Source organism: Adiantum capillus-veneris, chromosome 14, assembly GCF_014529385.1.
Source record: "Adiantum capillus-veneris isolate H3 chromosome 14, ASM1452938v2, whole genome shotgun sequence".
NCBI lineage: Eukaryota > Viridiplantae > Streptophyta > Polypodiopsida > Polypodiales > Pteridaceae > Adiantum > Adiantum capillus-veneris.
This window is the reverse complement of record NC_140944.1, coordinates 32,618,422-32,641,272: the sequence shown is the minus strand read 5'-3', so window position 1 is coordinate 32,641,272 and position 22,851 is coordinate 32,618,422. Positions and strand designations below refer to the sequence as shown.

Genomic DNA, 22,851 nt, shown 5'->3' with positions numbered 1-22,851 from the left:
TTCACACAATTGAGTGTGTAACAAGCAACACAACCATGATTGCACACACAACACTTTCTTTGACTTAATACAATCTTGCAAGCATGTTGAGGAATCATAGAGTAGAATTATAATAGGTAGAATTTTCATTGCCTTCCAGCGAGCTTTAAATATAGAAGAATAAGAAAGGGTAGTAGTATGCAGTTGGGATTTCTCAAAGAAGAAAATATAGATGTAAAAGTAATTGATGCAACAAATTTACATTACTGGATTGTGCCTAGGAGTTTTTGATCTTTCAAGGCCTTGTAAAAGCTTCACCAGTAGCCACAATAGCAGAGTCTCCCTGTCTTCAACTGTGTCTTTTTGTACGTAAAATGAGTGGGAATTGCTCTTTATATAGAGTTTTGGAGGTCCCTTGTTTCCCAAGTCATGCCCAAACCTCTCTACTTGCCCCCTCTTGCTAAAAGAGTATATGGAGGTGTCACAAGCTCCCCACTTCCCTTTAGAGGTGTCCTTCTATACCACTTTTAGGTGATACACCTCATGTAGTCCCCATGCTTATAGTCAACAATTCCATAATAGATGGTTCCATGTCTATGGGTTATCTATGGGAATCCATAGACATACATACACATACACATGCACATGTAGTCTCCATGCTTATAGTCAACCATTCCATAAGAGATGGTTCCATGTCTATGGGTCATTTATGGGAATCCATGGACATACATACTCATGAAAAAGCATACAAATACATACATTAGACTATGAATCAATTTATCAATATTAGGATAAGAATTGAATGGCTAAAGTGAGCGTAACCCATCAGAATTCAATTTTGAAAGTTGCTATTAAAAGACGAGCTTGAGGATGACACACTAAGGTGTTAGATGCACACACCTGCTATATTTAGCAATTTTCAAAGCAGACAACTATTTTTTGGAAATTCAGAGCGGTTAGATTTAGACGAGATGGTCGCATCTAAGTGGATGCAAGCACTTGAAAACTTACTATTTTTCGACAAAAGTGACAAAAAAGTAAAAATTTAAATTTTGAAAAGCTTACATCAATATATTCATCATTAGCTCATCAGAGGTGGAAAAACTACCAATATCAAAAACTTTCTATTTTATAATCAAAATGGACTAATATTTTTTCCTTTACATATGGGAATTCCCACTCCAAGGGTGATAGAGAAATTACAGTCTCCCCAACTTGAATAATTGAGATGTCCTCATCTCAAAGGTAAGTTTGGATCAGGAGAGATGTTTCGTCTTCCCACATTGCATCTTCTTCAAGGAAATATTTCCATTTGACGCAGTGTTTGATGATGCTTCTACTCCTAAGTTTTCTTTCCCGAGTTTGTAGGATATAGTCAGGTTGAAGTTCAAGGTCTCCTTGGGTTGGAACAACTGTTTGTTCGGTATCCAAAAGTAGATCGGGGTTAGGAAAATAAGGTTTTAGTAGACTAACATGGAAGACATTATGAATTTTGAGGTTAGAGGGTAACTTTAACTTGTAAGCTTGATCACTTATCACTTATCACTTTAACAATTTCATAGGGTCCATTGTATCTTGGGTTGAGATTCTTGTACTTTCCCAAGGATAGGTTTCTTTTCTTGGGCTTGACCCTAAGGAATACCTTGTCTCCTTCTTTAAAGATTCAGTTTGATCTCCTCTTATCTACATAATGCTTTGTCTGTCCTGAGCAGCTTGAGCTCCATGTCTTCGAGCATTTGATTTGATGCCTCTACCTTGATAGTAGGGTCTGAGAAGTTTAACAGAGCCAAACATTCTTGACCATAAAGAGCCTTAAATGGTGACATGGCTATGCTTCTATGGTCAGAGGCGTTGTAGGCATAGTCAACCAAATAAAGATATTGGATCCATTTCTTTGGTTCTTGAGAACAATATGCTCTAAGAACCTCTTTAATTACTTTATTTAATCTTTCAGTTTGACCATCTGTACGAGGATGAAATGCTGTGCTAAAACACAATTGTGTTACAATGGCTTGAAAGAGTGAAGTCCAAAATTTTGAGGTAAATTTTGCATCCCTATCGCTGTCAATTCTCTTAGGTAGACCATGAAGTCTAAAGATTTCCTTCACAAAAATTCAGTTGATATCAAAGGCATTGAAGGTAGATTTTACAGGAATCAAGTGAGCTACCTTAGTGAGCATATCAACAACAACAAATATTGAATCATAGCCTCCAATAGAGGGTAAACCAGTAACAAATCCATACTCAAACATTCCCATTTCATTTGAGGTATATCAAGGGGTTGAAGTTGTCCACGTAGTTTCATTCTTTTAGCTTTAATCCGTTGGCAGTAGGAGAGACATTGCTTCACATAGCAAAGAATATCTCCCTTCATACTCGACGAAAAGTATATTCTTCTAACAGCATTTAGGGTCTTTTCATATCCAAGGTGTACTCAAGTTGGGCTATCATGAGCCTCAAATAAGATTTCTTTCTTTAGTGTTGGATCCTTAGGTACACAAAGCCTCTATCTAAAATAAAGATGTCCCTCTTGAACAAAGTAATCCTTTATCGAGATGATCTTTGCTTCAAGTGTTATGTCTTATTGAATTTTCAAGGATAACTGCTGATAATCTAGGTCTTTTGAGGCTGCTTCCTTAATTCTCTCCCAGATAGGATTATTAGGTATAGAGATAGCACTAAGGAAATCTTTGCGGCTAATTCCATCTGCAACTAGATTGTCCTTCCTAGGTCTATATTTTATGTCAAAGTTGTATTCTTGAAGAAGTTCAATCTATATCCTTTGCCTCATGTTGAGATTGGGTTGTGTAAAGATCCAATTCAATCTTTTATGATCAATGACTAATTGAAATTTGTGACTGAGAAGATATTGTCCCTAAAACTTTAATGTGTGGATGATTGCTAAGAGTTCCAAGTCATGGTTTGGGTAATTCTTCTCATGATCTTTGAAATTTTGAGAAGTATAGGCTATAGGCCTACCTTCTTGAGTAAAGGCTCCCCCTAAAGCAAGACTGCTAGAATATGCTATAACTTCAAACTCTTTGCTGGAATCTGGAAACTAAAGAATAGGGGATGATACTAGGTAACTTTTTATTTTTGCAAAATTGGCCTCGTGTTCGGCTCTCCACTCGATCCTCATTCCTTTCTTTAATAATTCTATCAAAGGTGCTGCAATAAGAGCATAATCCTTGACAAATATCCGGTACCATCCTATGCTCCCAAGAAATCCCCTTATTTCACTGACGGTAGTAGCCCGGTAGTAGGTTGAGGCCATTCTACAATGTCCTTGATTTTGTCGGGGTTGATTGAGATACCCTTGGAAGATATAATAAAGCCAAGATAGGTGACTTGGGGAGAGAAAAGGTACATTTACTCTTCTTAGTATAAAGTTGATGTTGACGTAAGAGCTGTAACACTTTACAAACGTGCTCTTCATGATCAGCCTCATCTTTAGAATAGATCAATATATCATCAAAGAAAACCAAGACAAAATCATCCAAGTAAGGTTTGAAAATATTATGCATTAGTCGATTGAATCTTGCAGGAACATGAGTAAGGCCAAAAGACATTGCTGTGAACTCATAATGTCCATACCTAGTATTGAAAGATGTCTTTGGAACGTCTAACTCTTTGATCCTTATTTGATAATATCTAGAGTGAATATCATTCTTTGTGAAGATCTTAGCCCCATGTAGCCTATCCAATAGCTCATCAATCCTAGGAATGGGGTACTTGTTCTTAACAATAACTTGATTAAGTCTGTGGTAGTCTATGCAAAGTCGTGAAGAACCATCCTTCTTCTTTTGGAAAAGGAGTGGAGCACCCCAAGGAGAAGTACTTGGTCGGATGAATCCTTGCTCGATAAGTTGACTAAGTTGCTCTTTAAGCTCAATTGCCTCAGGGAGTGACATCTTATACGGTCTCTTTGAAATGGGTTCACAACCAGGGATAGTCTCAATTTTGTGATCAACTTCTCTAGGTGGTGGGAGACTTGTAAGATCCTCAAGGAACACATCTAAATACCTACTCAACCAACCGTGTCATCTAACTTGTTAAGTTTAACTCCATAGATGTGCGGACCCTTTTGTAAACCCTTAAGAAGTCTACTAGCCTTGACTAAGTGAGCTTTAGGTTTCCCATTCTTTCCTTGAACTAGATCTTCATTCCCTAGTTTGTCTATAAAGGTAAAATTCCCTTGTGCACAATGAATATGAGCTTGGTTTTGTTTTAACCAATCCATCCCCAATATCCCATCATAAATCCCTAGAGGTAAAGTGCAAAAGTGAGCGGAAGTAGAGTAATCCCCTAGTTCAAATTCTACATGTCGTGTTGTATGTTGAGTTAAGACTTCCTTCCCGTTTGCTAGTTCTACAATTAGTCTTTTAGCAGGATACTGATTTGATTTCAATTTTCTCATGCATATAGGAGAGAGAAATGAGTGTGTGCTTCCACATGTCAACTTGTTCACCTTGGCAAGATCCTAGTGCTTGAATGACTGCATATTGTTGGCAAGCACTAAAGTTGTCAATTGAGGCATATAGAGTTCCTCTCTCCTAAGGTTGGTCTCCTACTGGATCTTCCATAATAATGGCACGAGTTCTACCCATTGCTCCACTTCCATGAACTCTTGCTACGATCCTTCCTCCACAATAAACAGGTTGACCTCTACCATTTGGTGCTACAATAATGGCATTTGTGGTTGTTGCTATGTTTCTTCTAGGACATTGACTCCTGTAATGACCTAGCTCATGACACTCAAAGAAATGTATATTTGAATGCTGGGTTTGAGTTACTGAAGTTGCTACTACTACAGAGAGAGCTGTTGGATTTTCCCAAAAAATGATTTTCTCTCTCTAGAACCCCTTTTCCAACCCCTCCTTGGTTGCAACCATCACACTCACCCTCTACTCCAACACACTCTCTCTACACCATCTCCATCATTGCAGCAAGGAAGCTCCTCTCTCCTCCCCTCCCACCTCCCATTGCCCCACCAAGCAAGGCTTATCACCTTCTCCTTTCTCGATTTCCACAAGACTCCTCCCCCCCTCTGTCACTACCACCTCCCATTGGCACACCAAGAAAATTCATTCACTTTCTCCTACGTACATTGTAGCAACAAGCAAGGTCCTCCTCCTCCTCCTCCTCCTAATTTTCTTTGTTCACCCATGGCCAGCTCTACTCCGCAAAGGCGGCCAAAGGATGAGTTCACAACACTTGCATGCCACAACATAAGAGGTATAGTTGATGAGTGGGTGCCACAAGAGTTCACCACAGGTGCTTGGGTATACATGCAGCCATCTGCTATTGGCCCTCAGTGTATGCAAAAACGTGCAAACTTGTATCATCATTGGAAAGGAAAGCTCCTTGGCTTCAAGAATCTCAAAGACAAGGGGACCGTAGACATTATGCAACATGTTTTCTCAATGTCAAGCATGCAATTGCAACACCCAACTCGATTTCCAACACATTGTAAGTACATGTTTTGAGAATACAAAGCTAGGTGTGAAATCACAGTGGAATGTTTTTATGGAGTCATACTTAAGATTTGCCATGTATTTATAGTCATATTTCCATCCAAATTACCCAACTAAACCGGTTCAAAGAAAATTTTCTTATATTCTCACTCCTATATTGTGCCTACTTCTACACAAGGGTTTGGAAAGCTTGAACCCATCAAAGTATCTTCGTTATTAAGTATGGAGTGGCCACAACCACATTTGTGGTCATTAGAATTTTTCAAGCAAAAGATGATGATAGATGTCCAAAACTCCTTGAAATATTCTAAAGCCTCTAGGTTTGGGGGCTTGAGTTGGTGTTTGCCTATTCCTTGTTTTGTGCACATATGTTTAAAGAGTTTGGATTTGTGGAGACTACCACAATGCTTGTATGTAAAGATGTGCATTATGAGGATTTAGGAAGGCTTTGGCTGGGGTTTTGTGGATGGCATGCACAATGGGGATAGGTATCATTGTAAGCTTGAAGCTTCAGGTATTGGGATGCGCTATTTAAAATCCCGCACCTCCTTGTACATACAATTTCACTATGATCATTGGATGTGAAAGCTTGGAGTGTGGACTCATTTGTAGAGTGTAGATGGTGCTATTGCAAGCTTTGACATTGTAGCGAGGATGACCAACGATGCTTTGGAGGGTGTCCAAGTGAACAAGCATTGGACTCTCAGTAATGTGCAAGAACATTTGGCCATTATGGGTTTTGAGAACCTTCAACAAGCGCAATTTCGTTTACAAGGTCACAAGGTGAGAATCCTTCCACCACATTTTCACTCCATCATAGTTTGATGACCATTGGCTACTTATTGTAATGAATGTTCGTAGATTGGGAAGAGAATTGGAAGACAAATTGAAGGTCCAGGAGGATTGGGGCATGGATGGAACTATGCTATCGCTCTTATAGCTTTGTAACTCTTGTAGTTTTGGAAACAATCCTCTATGTAATCAATATGACTTGCTTCGACAAATTTAAGATTTTGAATATAAATTTTCACTCTACCATGGCCGTCTTACAACTTTTTTTAGAACCATCTTTAGTTATTATTGAAATCTAACCGTCACATTGAGATGAAAGTTCATTTTTGGTGAAAGTGCCTTTCTCTATTGAAAAAAGTGTCTTCTTTAAAAAAGGGACCATTATAAAAGGGGGGTTGCATAACTCATTCAAACCTTCTACTTTTGCAACCCTTAAGCTCCTCCACTCTCTGTTTTCACCTCGGGCTAAATATGGACGCCTCTACATCTACACCCACATCCACCCCTTTGTCACGCTTCACCCTCTTCCTCGAGGACACCGACTACAAGGGGAAGTTGGACCTTCACACCTTCTTTACTCGTCTCCCCGACCTTGATGCCACAATTCCCTCCACATGGATGTATTTGTCGATATTTCAGCTTTCATAGAGAAGCACATCATACAATATTTCGTATCTATCTCCCCACATGCGGGGATTTGGGTGTCTTGCAATCTCTTGTGCTACATACACAAAGGTGATCACCCATTCTCCAAGCAGTTGAGATGGTCCAAGAAATTGCCACTGACGCATGCCATTTTTTGGATGAGCAAGCCCCAGGGGTGCCATCGCTCACGAAGCGCAAGTTGGGGGTGGAGTACCTTTCTCGACTGGAAACATTCATCTTCTTTGTGAGCAAGGAACCCGATTTGGAGGAGCTCCGTCTACCACACCTTCAAGTTGGGTCCTTAATCAAGGACGCCAAGGAGCAGGAGGACGTCCCCATGAACCCTGCAACAGAAGGCGAGGCACTTCGGCTCTTGTACCCCAGGGGGCTCGAGGAGGTGGTCGAGAAATCCATTGTTGCTACTGGCACTAGTGACACTCTAGTGGATGAACCACTAAAGGATGAGGCTATCCAAAGGTAGAAATCAGTCGCTTCTCCTCAGTAGTAGTGGATGGGAAGGAGTATGTCTTTATGCATGACTTGGAGAAAGCATTTGGCTTGCCTTAGATAGTGCACCAGATGTCCTTGAAAGCAAGCTCTTGTCACTTGGGGACTTTATTACTCACACTATTGCAGTTGTGTGTGTGGAGGTCTTGGGGACAACAAAGCAGTTATTCTAGGCCACGCAAGCCAAGGTTATGGCTACTAGGATGCCTACTCCAATGCACAGCCCCCCCTCTGATGATCCAAAGCTCGTAGATGCGATGAAATCAATCGTCAACTTGGGTGGGAATGGCAATAGGGAGGAGGAGGACAAGGAGGAGAAGGTAAACTCTATCCTAATTTCCATGTTGTTTTTTCTGCCCTTCATTGTCTTTTTCTTACCCTTGACTGGTTTATGACAAGACGTCCTGGAGGTTGGTGAGTTTGCAGCAAGGACGGGTGGCATGCGAACGGCCTTTGGACCTTAGTCTTCCCTTGTACATTACATATGACAACTCCCCCCTGGCGATATTGCCATTGTACATAATGAATTTTCTCCCCAAGGACATTTCATGACATGGTCGTTGAAAGCTCAAACTGCGCACCTTGTGTTCCTAGTGCGTAAATCCCTTGTATGCACATCATTTGGCATTGGCTTCCATGGCAAAGTGCTTGCCCAGATAGGGATACACACTTCCGTTGGCTCAACTGACCCTCAGACGATAGCACACTTCCTCCTGGCCAGGTAGTTGCCTTACACGCAAGAGAGGCGCCAGGAAATGGCAAAGAAAATTATGAGCTCCTCAGATGTATGATGTGAATTCAACTTTCAAAAGTAATAAAATATATTTTAAATTGCCTCTCTATCTTGTACATTCTTTTCAATGTGATCTCTTAATCTTGTAAATTATTAAAATTGGCGATGTGTTTTAATAAGCGGTGTCCTTTTTGCTTAAAGCAACAACTCAGCATAAGTGGGATGCACATGATCACTCCCTTCAACTTAACTTAATACATTAAGAAACCAAAAAGCCAAACCATTTTGGGGACATTATAAAAATCATATGAGTGAAAACAAGTGGAAATTATACTGTCATGTTGCATAAACATTTGCTTTCACTAAATATTAACATTTTTTGGTATTCTAGAGGGCATACAAGGCCAAAAAATGCCAAAAAGGGGGTGGCCACAAGGGCCCAGACAGAAGTCCTGGATGGTCCATCTACGTGCCCTTGTGGCCACCCCCTTTTTGGCATTTTTTGGCCTTTTTTTCACTCCAGGACCCTAGAAATGGTGAGATAAACCTTAAATTTAACTTTTAATGCACATGATCACTACCTTCAACTTAACTTGATACATTAAGCAACCAAAAAGGAAAATCATTTTGGGGACAATATAAAAATAATATGAGTGAAAAGAAGTGGAATTTATAATGTCATGTTGCATAAACATTTTCTTTCACTAAATATTAACATTTTTTAGTATCCTAGAGAGCATACAAGGCTAGATAAGGCCAAAAGGGGGTGGCCACAAGGGTGCACAGATCGGCTAAACAAGACTTCTGTTTGGCCCATCTGCGCGCCCTTGTGGTCACCCCCTTTTTGGCCTTATCCGGCCTTGTATGGCCTCCAGGATACCAAAAATTGTTAATATATGGTTTGAATTTAACTGTTTATGCACAGAATCACTTAACTTAAAACACATAAAGAAGCATAAAAGGCAAATGAATTTGGAGACAGTAGTCACAAAACTCTCAATCACGTTGTCATTGCAAAGTCATCTGAGAACAAAAAGAAGGGTGTGCAATACAAAAAGGCAGGTGTAACTTCGGCTAATTCTTGAAGTCCCATCGCAATCGGCGTGCAAACTGCATGTCCTTTGGCTATATTGTTACTCTCTTTGCATGTATGGCGCATAGGTTGGTATCTTCCAACACCGAGATGATGTGGGCCTCTACAGCTTCTTGAAAAGCCTCCAACGCTATTGCTTGCATTTTATATTGATTGCCACAGCTTTGAAGCACCTCCTTCACCATGCGAGCAAAGGGGGCTGGTCAAATTAGAAGCTCGGTAGTCTTCTAGTAGTGCCAGATTTCTTCAAATGCCCTTGCTATTTTACGACGCCGCTGAGGTTGTCTAGGGGACACTTGCATGTTTGCTGGTGGGCAGCGTTTGGGCTTCTTGAAAAACTTAGATTTACGCCTGTTTACATGCTTTAGTATTGATTGGTGGCATGGCGGTGTCGGAAGATAATTGTGCGAAAGGTGAGCCAGGAAGGCACCGGGCCCCTGGCTGTGAGAGGTGCGGGAAAAAAAAGGTGTAGCAGACGCAATTGCCGACAACAGTATTCAAAACAAACAGTTTTCCTAATTCCAGTTAATTGATAGAATCCATGATTAATCAATCATTATGGAAGCTTAAATGCTCTTTACAAGAAGAAATCTAGCTTGAATCAGGTGCTTAAACAAGAAAACGATGAAACTCTGCCTACTCTGCCTTCTGCTCCTTGATTTGAATGGTTAATGATGGCTTAGAAGCTCGGTTTAGGTTAAGCTCCGCTTTGGCTTGGCAACCAAAATTAAGAAATCGGCTTACGCTTGATTAAAGAGAGTTTTGGATTTAGTGAGTAAGGGCTTTGGCTTATGGCTTGGCATCTGAGTAGGTTTAGGGAGGCTTCTCACTTAAGCTTGAGGGATTCGAGAGAGATTAAGAAACGCTTAAGGGCGTCCTCCTAAAGCTTAAGAGCTTGTATATTATGAGGAGGAGCTTAATAATAATTAGCGCATGAGGAGGAGGAGAGCTTAAGATTAATGGGCTCTTGAGGAGGAGGAGAGTTCAGAGATTATGTGGAGGAGGCTTCCGAGCTTAAGAGATTGAAGATATCAGGAGGCGGCTTAAGAGCTTAATTAGCTTGATTATCTCTGGAGGAGAGAGCCATCCGATGAAGAGAGAGCTACCGCATGGAGAGAGCCTACATCACACACCCTTCCTTTTTTTTATATATTGCATGGTGAAAAGCATTTCTATTCTCGGCATCCCATTAGCGATGTCGCTAATGGGAATAGCCTCTTGATGACGTGGAAGGCCAAAATCGAACAGCTTGGATTTCGCCGAGAATGGCACCAAACACGATCGCGAGGCACTTCTGAGTGTTTTTCATTTCTTCAGCGGGCTCGTCCGAGCTTTACACCGCGCACTACGAGTCCATCTCCCTCGCCTGCGCCTTCGTCCCTGGTCTTCACGCCATGCCATTCTTTGGCTTCCCATTGGGTTCAATAAAACCTCTTTTTTTTTACTTAATGGGCGGCCACACTTTGTTTGGGTGGGCGGCCGGTCTTAAAAGCATAGCTTGGGCGGCCTTCCTCAATGGCGGGCGGCCACTAGGGCACCCCATTTGAATAACTTGCCGGCCAATTCACTGCCAAGCACAACATCTCCGGGTGGCTCTCAAAGCATATCCCGCAATCAATATGCCCCATGAGCCGACATTTCAACAATGAGCTCATCAAGAGCTTTTCGTGTTTAATGTAGCGGCACCACATTAAGCCTATACGCTGCACAAGCAATACCAAGCACTCGACAACATTGGTACACCCCATTTGGCTTACATACCAACTAAAGCATCAGCAAGCACAACATCTTTATTCAGCAGTCCTTGACTAACAATATCATCGTGAATTTTTATTGTCCATACCGACATCTCGAATAATGCCAAAATAACCCAGCTCAACATTGCCGACAACTGACATCGGCCTCTGCCTGCCAAGCCGTAGACTTCTCAAACTGCATAAAATGCATACAAACCCTGCTGATGCTATACAATTCCCAGACGGCACACCGACTAAGCGAGCTGGACTGGTACGGAACCGGCCCCCTGTGAATCTTTATCGGCCAATATCTTGGTGACAAGGACTCCGATCACTGATTTGAAAAGACCGACGCGCTCCACAAAGTGAGCAATTCAAGCCCATGCATTCACTTCAATTCTGTTAACCCAACTACAGTTGCCCAATCCGGTACGAATCTGCAATCGACTTAAACTTCAAACTGCCATAACTTCTTCACCGTAGCTCCAATCAACGAGCTGTAAAGACAGGTCAGTAGAGCACTTTAAGCACTGCAGTTCTAGATCATAATATCCTATCTGCACTCACATCAAGCATAGCCCTTTTTGGCATCATTAAGGTATCATTTGGCCCTTTAAAGCCACATCTGGCATACATTAATCAGTAAACTTGGCTTGTTATCAAGCCCTCATCACTGACCATTAATCAAGTAGGCCTTCAATAAGCTTGATCTGCATCTTCGTGGCATATTTCTTAGCATTGGAGCGGAGCTGCACGACAGCGGCTCCTCCCTGTCAGGCTTTGATGTTTGACAGTCCTCCTCTTCTCGCCATCTCTTGGCGTGTTGCTTCACTCTACATGGAGGTGTTTGTTGTTGTCCACGTGAAAAATATTCTGCCCCCGATGACTCCTGGGCCCAACTACCATGCCCACTGCTTGAAGGGTGCCTAGAACAACCAGGTGTTCATGGCCATTTTCTTGTGCCTTTAAGCCACGCCGGCTTCGTACATCCTTGGAGGGTGTTTCTGTTGGCAGGCAGATGCTCTTGGCGGTTTTTTTGGTGCACACCATTGGGTACGGTAGGAGCTCACCTGTGCTGAAGAAATAAGTGGTTTATGAGACGATCCAATATTTATAAGGGCCCATTTTAAAAGAGCCCAATTTAAAAGGGCAATATTCACACTAATTTTTGCAAAAAAATATTTTTTTGAAAAGGATGCACCAAACTTTATTACAAAAATATGTAAAGAAGAGTTGGACCCTGCGTTCACGTGTAGTCGCTTGCGCAAAATCCACTTTGACCCTTGTCGCACTCTACATTGGTGCCATGCAACATGCTTGGTGGGGCCTTGTGATATTTGCCACTTGTTGCTATGCTCTTGATGACTCAATTTGCGCACTTCCCTAGGAATCTTGGATTGTCGCACATGCTCCATTGTGAGCTTACGAGAAAGTGTTGTGTAAAAAAACCAGTTGAACATCTCTTCTAAATAATTGGATTGCACCATTCCACCACCATGTCGAGTATTTTTGAAGTACACCCCCCTTGCTCGATAATGGGACTTCTCCATTCCTTGAGTGATAAAAATCTCAAGCGAACCATATTTGTGCATAAAAAATACACCATGCGCAAACAAGATATGTTGTTCACATGAGAAAACGATGCACATTATTTAATGAAAACAATCTCTTGTAATAAGTTCACTACGTAACATGTATTACCATGTAATGTGTGATGTTATTTTCACCCCAAGAAAGGGTGAAGACCTTGGTGAAATCTGCCAAAGCTTCTTGAAATGATTGACATTGTTCTTCTGTTGTGCTGGTAAGGCCCATAAGATTGACCATTTTATCAAAATGTGCCCAAACTTGCTTGCGCTTGTTTGCAAGCTCGCCATTCGTATCATTGTCAGTAGTAGCTTTGCATAATTCCTTCCAAAGTTCCCAAAGGCTACCTGCCTTGTGGTTGGAGCTGTTTTGAGCATCATATCGACCAAGCTTTCCTTGGGTTACTTTCTTTAAAAAGTGTTTGGCTTTTTGTCCAATCAATGACACTTGTTGGGCAATTTCATGGGCCTCCCCTGTGTTCTTTGCAGCAACGATAGACATGTACATTTCCACTGTGACAACCAGTGGAATTCAAGAGTGCCTCCACCCTTTTGATCGCTTCTTGGACTTTTTCAATGGCTTCATTGTGAAAGCATAGTCAATGTGGAGCTTCAATTGCCTATTAAAAATGCGCATGATTGCGTGTACTATACAAAAATGTACATTCGATAGAGAAAATGAAAATATTAGATTTAAGCCTGGTCCTTTTGTTCATGATCTCGGGCATTGAGCATGGGACATCTCAAAATAAACGCTTCCCATTCTCTGCCTTCATCTCTGACATCAAGACAGTTCAATCCTTCTTCTCCATCCCCTTGCCATGGAAGCATTGAACCGCCCTTTGCAGAGTTCTTATGTGCTTTTTGTTTGTTAGCTTTGTACCCTTGAGTGCAAAATGGACAAGGTATGAGAGAAGAAGCCCCTTTTTTGCATCCAAGCAAACACTTTATGGTCTTCAAGTCCCTACCTAGGTGCCACTCCATACTACCAAAACCCTCAACCTCCAACTTCTCACCTGCAATTTGTGAGTGTATTACTTTTCTAATCCATGGAATTCTCTCAAAAATAAATAAAAGTACTCCATTGGTCTCTTTGGTTACCTCAATAGCACCCAACCACCAAATGTCTTTCTCTAATTGCACACTAAAAGATGGGGTGGGAGATGGCTCAACTGAATCCCTTCGCTTGGTTTGCAAAAGGGCCTCATTCATTAGAGTGACACTTAGCCTCTCTAACCTTGGCCTTTCACTATTTGACACTCATAGAGTTTCAACACAAAAGCGACCTTTATGCCAAGCACTGCAAAATAAATAGTGGCAAGACCTTAAACTTCAAAGTCTATGATAAGAATACAACCAAAAGAAAGAAGTATAGTGTGTCACCTTCTTCAGGTAACTTGTAGAATCTAAGCATGGCTTGTTGAAGCCTTCTGAGGTCCACAAAAATATCGTTCCACATTGTGTAAGGGAAGCCCTTCTCCGAAGGGCTTATGGAGTGTTTCCCACCTTTTCCCCTTGCCTTTGGTGTGCACGAAACATAAAGCAAATTTGGCATTGTGTCCTCAATGTGTAGGTATGCCCCAATGCGGGAGAACACATCTTTTTTTGTGGCCTTCTTTGCAAGGTTGACCTTGTGTGGAACGGGAAATAGGTTTTCCACAATGACATGCTCTTTGAGGGCATCCTTTAGGAGTTGAAAAATAGCATGGTAGGCTTTGGTACCGATCCCAGCCTCATCACAATCTTGTTGCACGTCATCTTCACTAACCACATTTCTCAATTTGTGCATAAGATCCTTGGTGATTGCATCTTTAATGTGTCTCCCCCTAGGTGATTGTAAGATAGAAATCACATCATGGGTATTGAGACAACTAGTGATAAGGTTGACTCGATCATCTTGGCTTGTTTCACCGCAGGCCTCCTCAATGAAGTTTCTAGCAACTAATAAGATAAATGTTTGAAAATAGTGTGAAGTAAGAATGTATCTTGTAAGTAAAGAAAAAATCACCTTGTGGCTGTCACTCATCGTTTGCATGCTCCACCCACTGGTGCTCCCTTGCACCAAGGGGTGTTTCTTTCAAATTTGTGATGGTGTTGGCAAGCTTCATAATGTGGGCATCCTTTTCCTACATTTGTTGTTGAAGAATTTCAACCACCCTCTCCGAAAAGGCAATAGTTTCTTGTAATGCAATCGTTTTGAGCTGAAGAGCTTGACATTCATGCATCCACGAATGCAAAGAAACACATGCACCTGTGCATAATCGCTTACAATAGTCTAATAAGCCTGCTTCTCCCCTCCCAAGATATTGAAGCAATGTCGAAAGGCTATTAAAGGATGGATGAAAGCGGCTTATAGGATCGTAAGGGTATAAATGGCCGTCCACCCAAATGTCAACATTTGTCTCACTGACGGCACGGCGTTCTTGTGTTGACCTTTGATCACCCTCACATGTGGCCTTCGGTGCAAACGCTGAGGGCAAGCAAATATATATGCTTTTGATATGCGGAGTACGTGGTGGTGGAAGCAAACGATTTGTGATGTTCGTAAGCACCATGGCAGCTATTGCGTGAGGAAGCAAAGGATGAAAAGAGAGAGGGGGAGGGAGGACCGAAGGGGGCAGGGGGGCACAGGGAGAGAGAGGGGAGGAGGAGGAAGGTAGGGGTAGGCAGGGAGAGGAGAGGGAGGAGGAGGAGAGAACAAAGTTTGTTTTTTTTGGGAAAAAATATTTTGAAAAAATGGACTTTTAGTGCTTGTAAGGGAAAAAAAGGGTCAAAAAATGATTTCTGGATATGTATATATTTTGGGGGAGTTTTAAGTAAAAAATAAGTAAAAATGAGTTTTTTTTCAAAAAAAGTCAAATTTTGGCTCTTAATGACCTACATTTTTGCTGATCTGGCCACACCCACTCACTCCTCTCACTCTCAAAAAGCTAGAGAGAGAAAGTAACCTCATAGGTACTCAAGACTAGCTTCTTGAATGCCCTTGTCCCCTTAACCCTACACAACATTAGCTTTAATTCCTAAAATTTAGGATTCCTTACAAGACACATCAAAATCCATATTTCTCCTAATGATGCTTTAATTGAGACCTTACAAGCTCTTCTTTAATCTGCAAACCATTTTCTCCTTACCCTTTACTTTATATCCCTTTGGTTGAAGCATGTAAATTTCCTCCTCCAAGTCACCATGAGTGAATGCCATATTTACATTCATTTGCTCAAGATTTAAGTCATGAGCAACCACAAGGCTTGAGACAAGCATAATTGAGTTCACTTTTACAATATGAAAAATTATTTCATTGAAATCAATACCTTTTTTTGAGATAACCCTTTTACCACAAGGCTATACTTGTACCTTTTCTTCCCATATTCTTCTTCCTTGATAATCTTTAATCTGCATCTTCTAGTGTTGGTAGTTTTTTCGTTGAACTTGTCGATCTTGAGCTTACCTTTCTCCACCATTACTCCCACTCAATTTAAGGAATCCTTTCCTTGAGATACTTTAGCTACGAGAACACCTTGCTCTGATATAAGTTGTTAGGAAATAGGGCGTAGCTAAGTAGATATTAGAGTAGTTTACTGAGTGGAGAGAGATAAATTTCACACACGAGAGATTAGAGAGAGAGAGAGAGAGAGAGAGAGAGAGAGAGAGAGAGAGAGCACATGATATACGTGGTTCACCCAATGTGAGCTATGTCCATGGGAAAACATCCATTCAATGGCTTTAGTACTTCAAACTAAAAGTAGGTTACAAAGGGATTATACCCTTAATGGAGCTCCCGCCTTGCTTCACTCTCACCACCTCACATACACCTTGTTTCATCAACTTCACAATGCATTTTGTGTGTAGAAGAGGCCTCCTTTTGTTGGCCAAAAGGGCTACCCTCTCTCATGAGAGGCAGCCATACGTAGCTGTCCTTGTGTAGACAAGTCCAAGTTGAACTCTCTTACGTATCCATGTGTGGCCGGCTTTGAGAAGACAAGTCCACCTAGACATCGACCACCGGCCAACTGATCGATCATTTTTCGACCACTTTTTGACCGGCGTCTGGCCATAATATTCAAATGAAAAGAAAATATTCCGACGAACCGAGTCTCGAGCTTTGCTCGAGACTGGGCGTGAATTTTTGGTTTTTTTGCGAGTGATTTTTCTTACGCACGATGGCTTCACTTCACAATGGGGACCTTACAAATGTGCATTTTTAAGACTAAAAGTTTCAAGGGGTAAATCAGGCTCCATACTTAACATTCTCTAGTTGGCCTTGCTTCTTCTTGTTCGACGGAGAGTTTTGACAAATGCTTACTTTTCCTCCTCGAGTATGTCTTTGTACTCTTATCTTCTCTGTCGAGATGTGTCTTGACTTGGTGGCAACTTGCTTGCCTCGGTGGAAACCTTATAATGGAATCTCATTTTGTTTGTATTGATGGGTTAAAACCAAACAGTTGGTTGGTTGGTTTACGATTGGTGTTATGCCGCCCTTAGCACTAGGTTGGTAACATAATAGGACATACAAATGTTTTTTCTGGGTTTCGGAAAAAAATGCAATACCATAGCAGATATATTATATTTGGGAAATTCTTTCTTGCGCTTATAGTTCAAGAACCATTACATATGAGAAAAATGAGAAACTTGTAAAACATGTGATATTTTGACCATGGCATGCCTCAAAAGTTGATCTACCACTTCTTTTAGAATTACCATTTTTTAAAAAAGGACATAGAATTAGGCACAAAAGGGTTGAGTTTTTCAATTCTGTTGACCTATCATCTTTCCATGCTAAACATTGTCAACAAATACATAATCTTTTCATGTTAGACATTGCCAATAAATACATCATCTTTTCATGCTAAACATTGCCAGATACATGTTCTTTTGGGTTCTTTTGGGCCTTTATATTCATGAGGAGCGCGATGGAGTATGTCAATAGCACATAAAAGTTCTCATCACTAGAAAGGATCTGGGTCATGATGATGAAGTACTAAAAATAACAAACATGAAAAAATTGGTTTCTCCACTATGACCTCTAAACTCCCATAAAAAATGCTCCATATATATGAATATTTGAAGGTTATGATTAACTTAACAAACAGAAGTTTTATTGTGGAGAAGTCGGGAAACTTTGAAAAAAGGCAAAAAATAGGACACATTTTTTCACACAGTTTAAGTTGAGAAATGATGTGCAAGAGTCAAGTTAATGGTGAAATTGATATACCAAAAAATTGTCATGTTTTTTCATTAAAGCCACTAAAAAATTCATAAAAGTGCAAGATTTGACCAAAAAACAAGGTTGGTAAATTCTTGTAATCACGTCATAGCTTTTAATGTGAACATTAAACATGTTGAGAACTACTACTGAGGCTAATCCTCTACAATGGTAGACCTCACAAAATAGGAGTTTTATGGTGGAGAAGTTAGCAAAGTTTGAAAAAAAAGGCAAGAAAAAGAACACATTTTTTCACACCATTTAGGTTGAGAAATGATGTGAAAGAGTAAGGTTAATGGTAAAATTGATATACCCAAAAAAATGTCAAGTTTTTTTCAGCTCATAAGCCAACTTTGGAGATATATATCACTAAAAAAATTTATTTTAAAACTCTTCAAATAATTCAAGTAAAATGGTCAACAAGACATAAAAGTGTCCCATTACCACCCATTACCACTCTAGTGCTAACACTTGTGGTGCAAAGGGTTGTTATGGTGTTGCTTTTGCTACAAGATTTATGTGGGAAGTGGTGAATTTGTCTGATACTGCATGTCTTCCATTCGAAGGGATCTCTAGAAATCCCTCCTTGTGTTCGTAAAAAAATGGGGTTCGTGTTTAAGTAGCTAAAATTGGAGAATACCAACTAGATTTCGTCTTGTAGAAAGCCAGCAAAAATTGACAATTTTAGTGCACATGCTTCAAAGTTTGACATAAAAATCGAAAGGTTTTTAAGTGTACTCTTATTTTCTTCGGTTAGGAAAATGTTTCTAGTAGCCCTCACTTCCCCCCCCCCCCCCCCCCCCCCCCCCTCCCCCTCCAAAAAAAAAGAAAAAGAAAAAAGCACTATCTACCAAGGGATCTTGAATGAAGCTGCAACGGTGGGATTGACGGAGGGCGAATTAGGACACACATCATAGTATAATCATGACTCGAGCTCCTAAAAGTAATTAGGACAAGGGGCCACCTATTTTAGTTTATAATGTTTAAAGACCACCCACACTTCAAGGTGCTTGTAGAAGCATGAATCATGATGGTTAGGCCCTCGAGATCCTAGCACCCTAGGGTCTTAAGTCTTAAAGATGCCATGGGATTTAGTGATCAGCCCCTGCACACAAATCTCTCTCTCTCTCTCTCTCTCTCTCTCTCTCTCTCTCATACCTTCCTCTTCTTCTAGTTGATGTGTGAAAATTAGAAATCTATATGTACGATATCATGACAAAGCAATAAACTTTAAAAATGATAATGAAACCTTAATGAAAATGAAGATCTTCTCTAAACATTGAAAGGTTGTGTGTATGCACATAGGCAGTGGGTACTACCCTGAGGAAAAGATAGAAACATGCATAGTCCAAATTGAAAGTCAAACCATTTGACCTCTTCACTAGAACTAGAAGTCAAATTTGTGTGTCCATAGGAGGAGCTTATCGCAACAATTTTCAAACCAGTTCATTTGCTTGTGCCCAAGATTACTTTGCACATGTCTTGCTTGTGTTCAAAAGTGGCATTGCTCCGTGCGATTGTCTCACAGTTGGAGATGAGAGTTGGAAAACCTCCATGGGTAAGATTATGTTCTTTTCTAAACTTTCCTTGCTCAACTAGTGCCATAAGGAAGAGGCGAAGAAATTGATGATCATGTTGATGCTACGTGCGACGGGCCTCTAAAAGTTTGCCTAGAGAGACCCCAATGATGAGCTAGGAGAATTGCCTTGATCGTATAGATGCTTGATGTGAGGTGGGCACAAATGAACGAAGAGGACGACACTCCATGTGCATGCCAACAAAAAAGAGGAGGTTTGAAGTGGGGACTACTCACCCTAAAAATTCTGCTTGGTAGGGTTCGATTCTCATTTTGATTAAATCGAAATATATGATCGATGTATCATCGATATTAACTACGCGCGTCTCCCGCCAACACGCGGCGCCACACGCTCTCTCACTCTTCCACAGACGCGCAGGCCTCTGCATCCGCCTGGTATGCTCTTAGCCCACTTGTAGGAAGACCTTATGTGCACAAATAGCATGGGCTTTGGCACATTTTTCTGCTTTCGGTAGAATTAAGCCGATGTCTGTCGCTGTAATGGAGATGGAGATGGAGATGGTAATATTTGAAGCTCTGAGCATGGTGGAGAAGAGAGGTGACCCCTGTGCAGAGATTCACGCAGCGGGTTTGAGCTCTGAAGTTTGCATGGCTATGGGGATGCAGAAGCCCAAATTTTCATCGCCTTCTTCCATTCTAGATTCTCTTCTGGATATGGCCTTAATGCGCTTCATGCCACGACATATGGAAGTTGAGATGGGAGAAGCCTTCCTAGCGACGGTAGATGCCAAGGAGCTTGAGATGATGATGGTCATGTTGAAGCCAGTAAACGCACACAATGACAAAGGGGAGGAAGACTTTATAAGCATAGACATGGAGACAGAGATGGTGTTGCAGCAGCATATGGATGTCTAGCTTCTCAAGCTTAGGACTGGCAACAGAAATGTGGAACGCGGGTGCAGCTTGCGCTCTTTCAAACCCTGAAGTAATCTCCAACGCATAATGGGCGCAGGCTTGTGGGTCTTCTTAACGCTGAAGTGGACTGTAACACATGCATCAGAGTTCTTGGTCATTGGGATGACAAAGATTACCTGTCGCAAAGGAGAATTAGATGTGTGAAGGCAGACGTGCCCTAGGTTTTATCTATGGGCACTTCAGAGGCTCAGTACGGAGGTCTACATTTGTTGCTCTCCTTGAAGAGCATTTTTTGATCTTGCTTTTGATGCAAGAGCAGGATAACCATCCCTCATCTATTTTGTTCAAGGTACATGTACAGGATATGTGTGCCCGAAGGTTCGGTGATATTGTTGCCAGATATCTTACATTCCTGAGATGCGAATTATGGGTTTTTTCCTTTATGTACAGCTGCCTTATCACCCATGAATACATTACTTGATTGCTGGAAAAATTCATACAATTGCTGTGATACTGTCGCAATCTTCTTGTTCAGTGATGAGCCAAGCAGATGCGCATACTGCTTTCTTTTAGGTAAATCTTGCACATTCAGTGCTGTAGTACTGGCAAATGGCTCATGAATGTAGTGATGCTTTTGCAGGAAAGGGCTTTTTGATGAGTGATGAGTAAAGCCTTTGCTGATTGTTTTTATGAAGTGCATGTCAGCTTACATGCTTCATCGTGACTTTACGCTTGTTTTTAGTTTGCAGACTTGATCCTTCATTGTGCTTGTACACTCGTGTATGGCAGTTTGTAATGTTGGGGTCAAATTCTGTTTTTGTTACGGTCAACATTACATGTATTAGACGCGTATGTGAAACACGTAGGTCTATTTGATGAGGACTACCCTGAGTTTGGAATCTGAACTTTCCTGGATTCATCTAGGTATTGTTTATGTATGTGTGAGTATCTCCTGACAAAAATGTTATACATAAATATGTATATGCATATAGAGCATGCGTTCGTGTGTGTACACATACATAAGTAGTGCATTGGAGGGTATTGTACTGTGTACACCCATTATTTGGCATGATGTGGCTAGTATTGTGCAGGATGGAGCTGATGACGAGATTGTCTTGTGGATGACTACTGTGTGTCTGTAACTTACCTGGATGTATCTAGGTATCCATACATGCATACAAAAATCCATACATTATTTTTCTATGTGTGTGTGTGATTCATGCGGGTATGTATGTATGCATGTATGATGTATGAAATCATGTGGGTGTGGTACATATCTATATTTGCATGTGCTTGTGTTTATGTACGTACTTATTCGTGCTTAACCATATTTTCATAAATGCCTTAATTAACATAGAGGAAATTTGGCTACCAGTCTCAGTTCTTGTTCCCTCCTTTACCAAATTTTGGGAGTTGATACTTGTCCGTTTTATGATTGCATGGAACGTTTGTATTATCTTATGTACTAGTGGTAAGTAGTAACTCGCGAGTGACAAGCAAAGAAGAAGCATGTCTACAGCAGAGACTTCTCTAATCAACAAATATTTGACAGTGATGTGCAGCGGAAGGAGGGTATTGATGGATGGTGGAAATCATTAGTTTTTATTTACCGCTATGTATGTGCGTACACTCACTCGTGCACATAGCTTACAACAGAAGCTTGCTTGTGTTCAATAGAATTACTGGTGTAGCAAGGTCTAACTTTCGGGTGTGCTAGGGTGCCCCACACTAGGTGCAGCACATCATTCGAAAAAAATTTCATGGTGGATTGATAATGTAGTTTGTGCATGTTTGGGTTTGTATGGCTCAGTATACGTGAACATTTGCACACGGCCTGCTTCTCTCAAACAGACAAGGTTGGTCACTTGGCGTAGAGAACTTATGAAGGTGTAGGTGCAGCTGGGGCTTTCACTAGCCTCTCTCTTTGTGGTGAAATCGGTTCCAATTGCACAGCTGTTTTAGGTACTAAGAGATGACATCACAGAACGATGCAAACCACTTGCGGCTCAGGGTGGCTCCATGGTTGTGTCATCATGTCGTCACAATGCTTGTGGAGCCACCTTGAGCTGCAATTGGCTTGCTTAGTTTTGTCATGTTTCTAGTGATAGACAAAGGTTAATCCCTTTAAGGCTTTGATGCCTTGTTGGAGGGAGGATACATCACTCGGGTGTGCACCTATAGGAAAGAATTTGTCAAGTCATCGTAGGCTTGCATGCCTTTGGCTTGCTTGACCTGCCTTGGCAGCAGTGCCTATCGCTCTCTTCTTTCTTTGGAGTTTCCTAGTGGCTTCTAAAATTTATATCTTGGCCGGTTTTAAGTGGCTTTTGTTAAGAAGCTGGCAGGACTAGTTAAAGTTGATGGTCCACATGTCATTGGTGGCTTGCTCGCCTAGTGTGCATATTTGGTTTTGAAAATCAGCTTGTTTTCTAGTGCAGTGCCTTAAAAGGGTCGTGGTTGCTCTTATACACTCCATTCCCAATCGCGGGCCCTGTGTCATATCAATTGGCCATCTGCTAAGACTTCATGCCAAGCCCCCTTCTTTTACCAATATCTTCCTATTCCTTAAGTGTGCCTTGTCTGCATTTTTGGACTACATAAGGCCTTACAGCACTCTGAACCTCGGGCGGAAATGTAGACGTTTATATTAAGCA

At 41.2% G+C, this 22,851-nt stretch overlaps 1 protein-coding gene and 1 pseudogene across 1 annotated transcript; one reads left to right on the top strand and one right to left on the bottom strand.

Moving 5' to 3' along the window:
* Window positions 1-9,204: 9,204 nt before the first annotated feature.
* Window positions 9,205-12,509, bottom strand: LOC147442188 (uncharacterized; annotated as a pseudogene).
* A 7,113-nt stretch (window positions 12,510-19,622) lies between these two features.
* Window positions 19,623-20,693, top strand: LOC147442187 (uncharacterized). Its single transcript, XM_086528453.1, has one exon. It carries the CDS (start codon window positions 19,811-19,813, stop codon window positions 20,198-20,200), a length of 390 nt encoding a protein of 129 aa, XP_086384579.1. The 5' UTR covers window positions 19,623-19,810; the 3' UTR covers window positions 20,201-20,693.
* The last annotated feature ends 2,158 nt before the right edge of the window (window positions 20,694-22,851 follow it).

Coding starts and splice junctions, on each gene's coding strand:
- LOC147442187 (XM_086528453.1), top strand. CDS start 19,811: ATGTCTGTCGCTGTAATGGAGATGGAGATGGAGATGGTAATATTTGAA.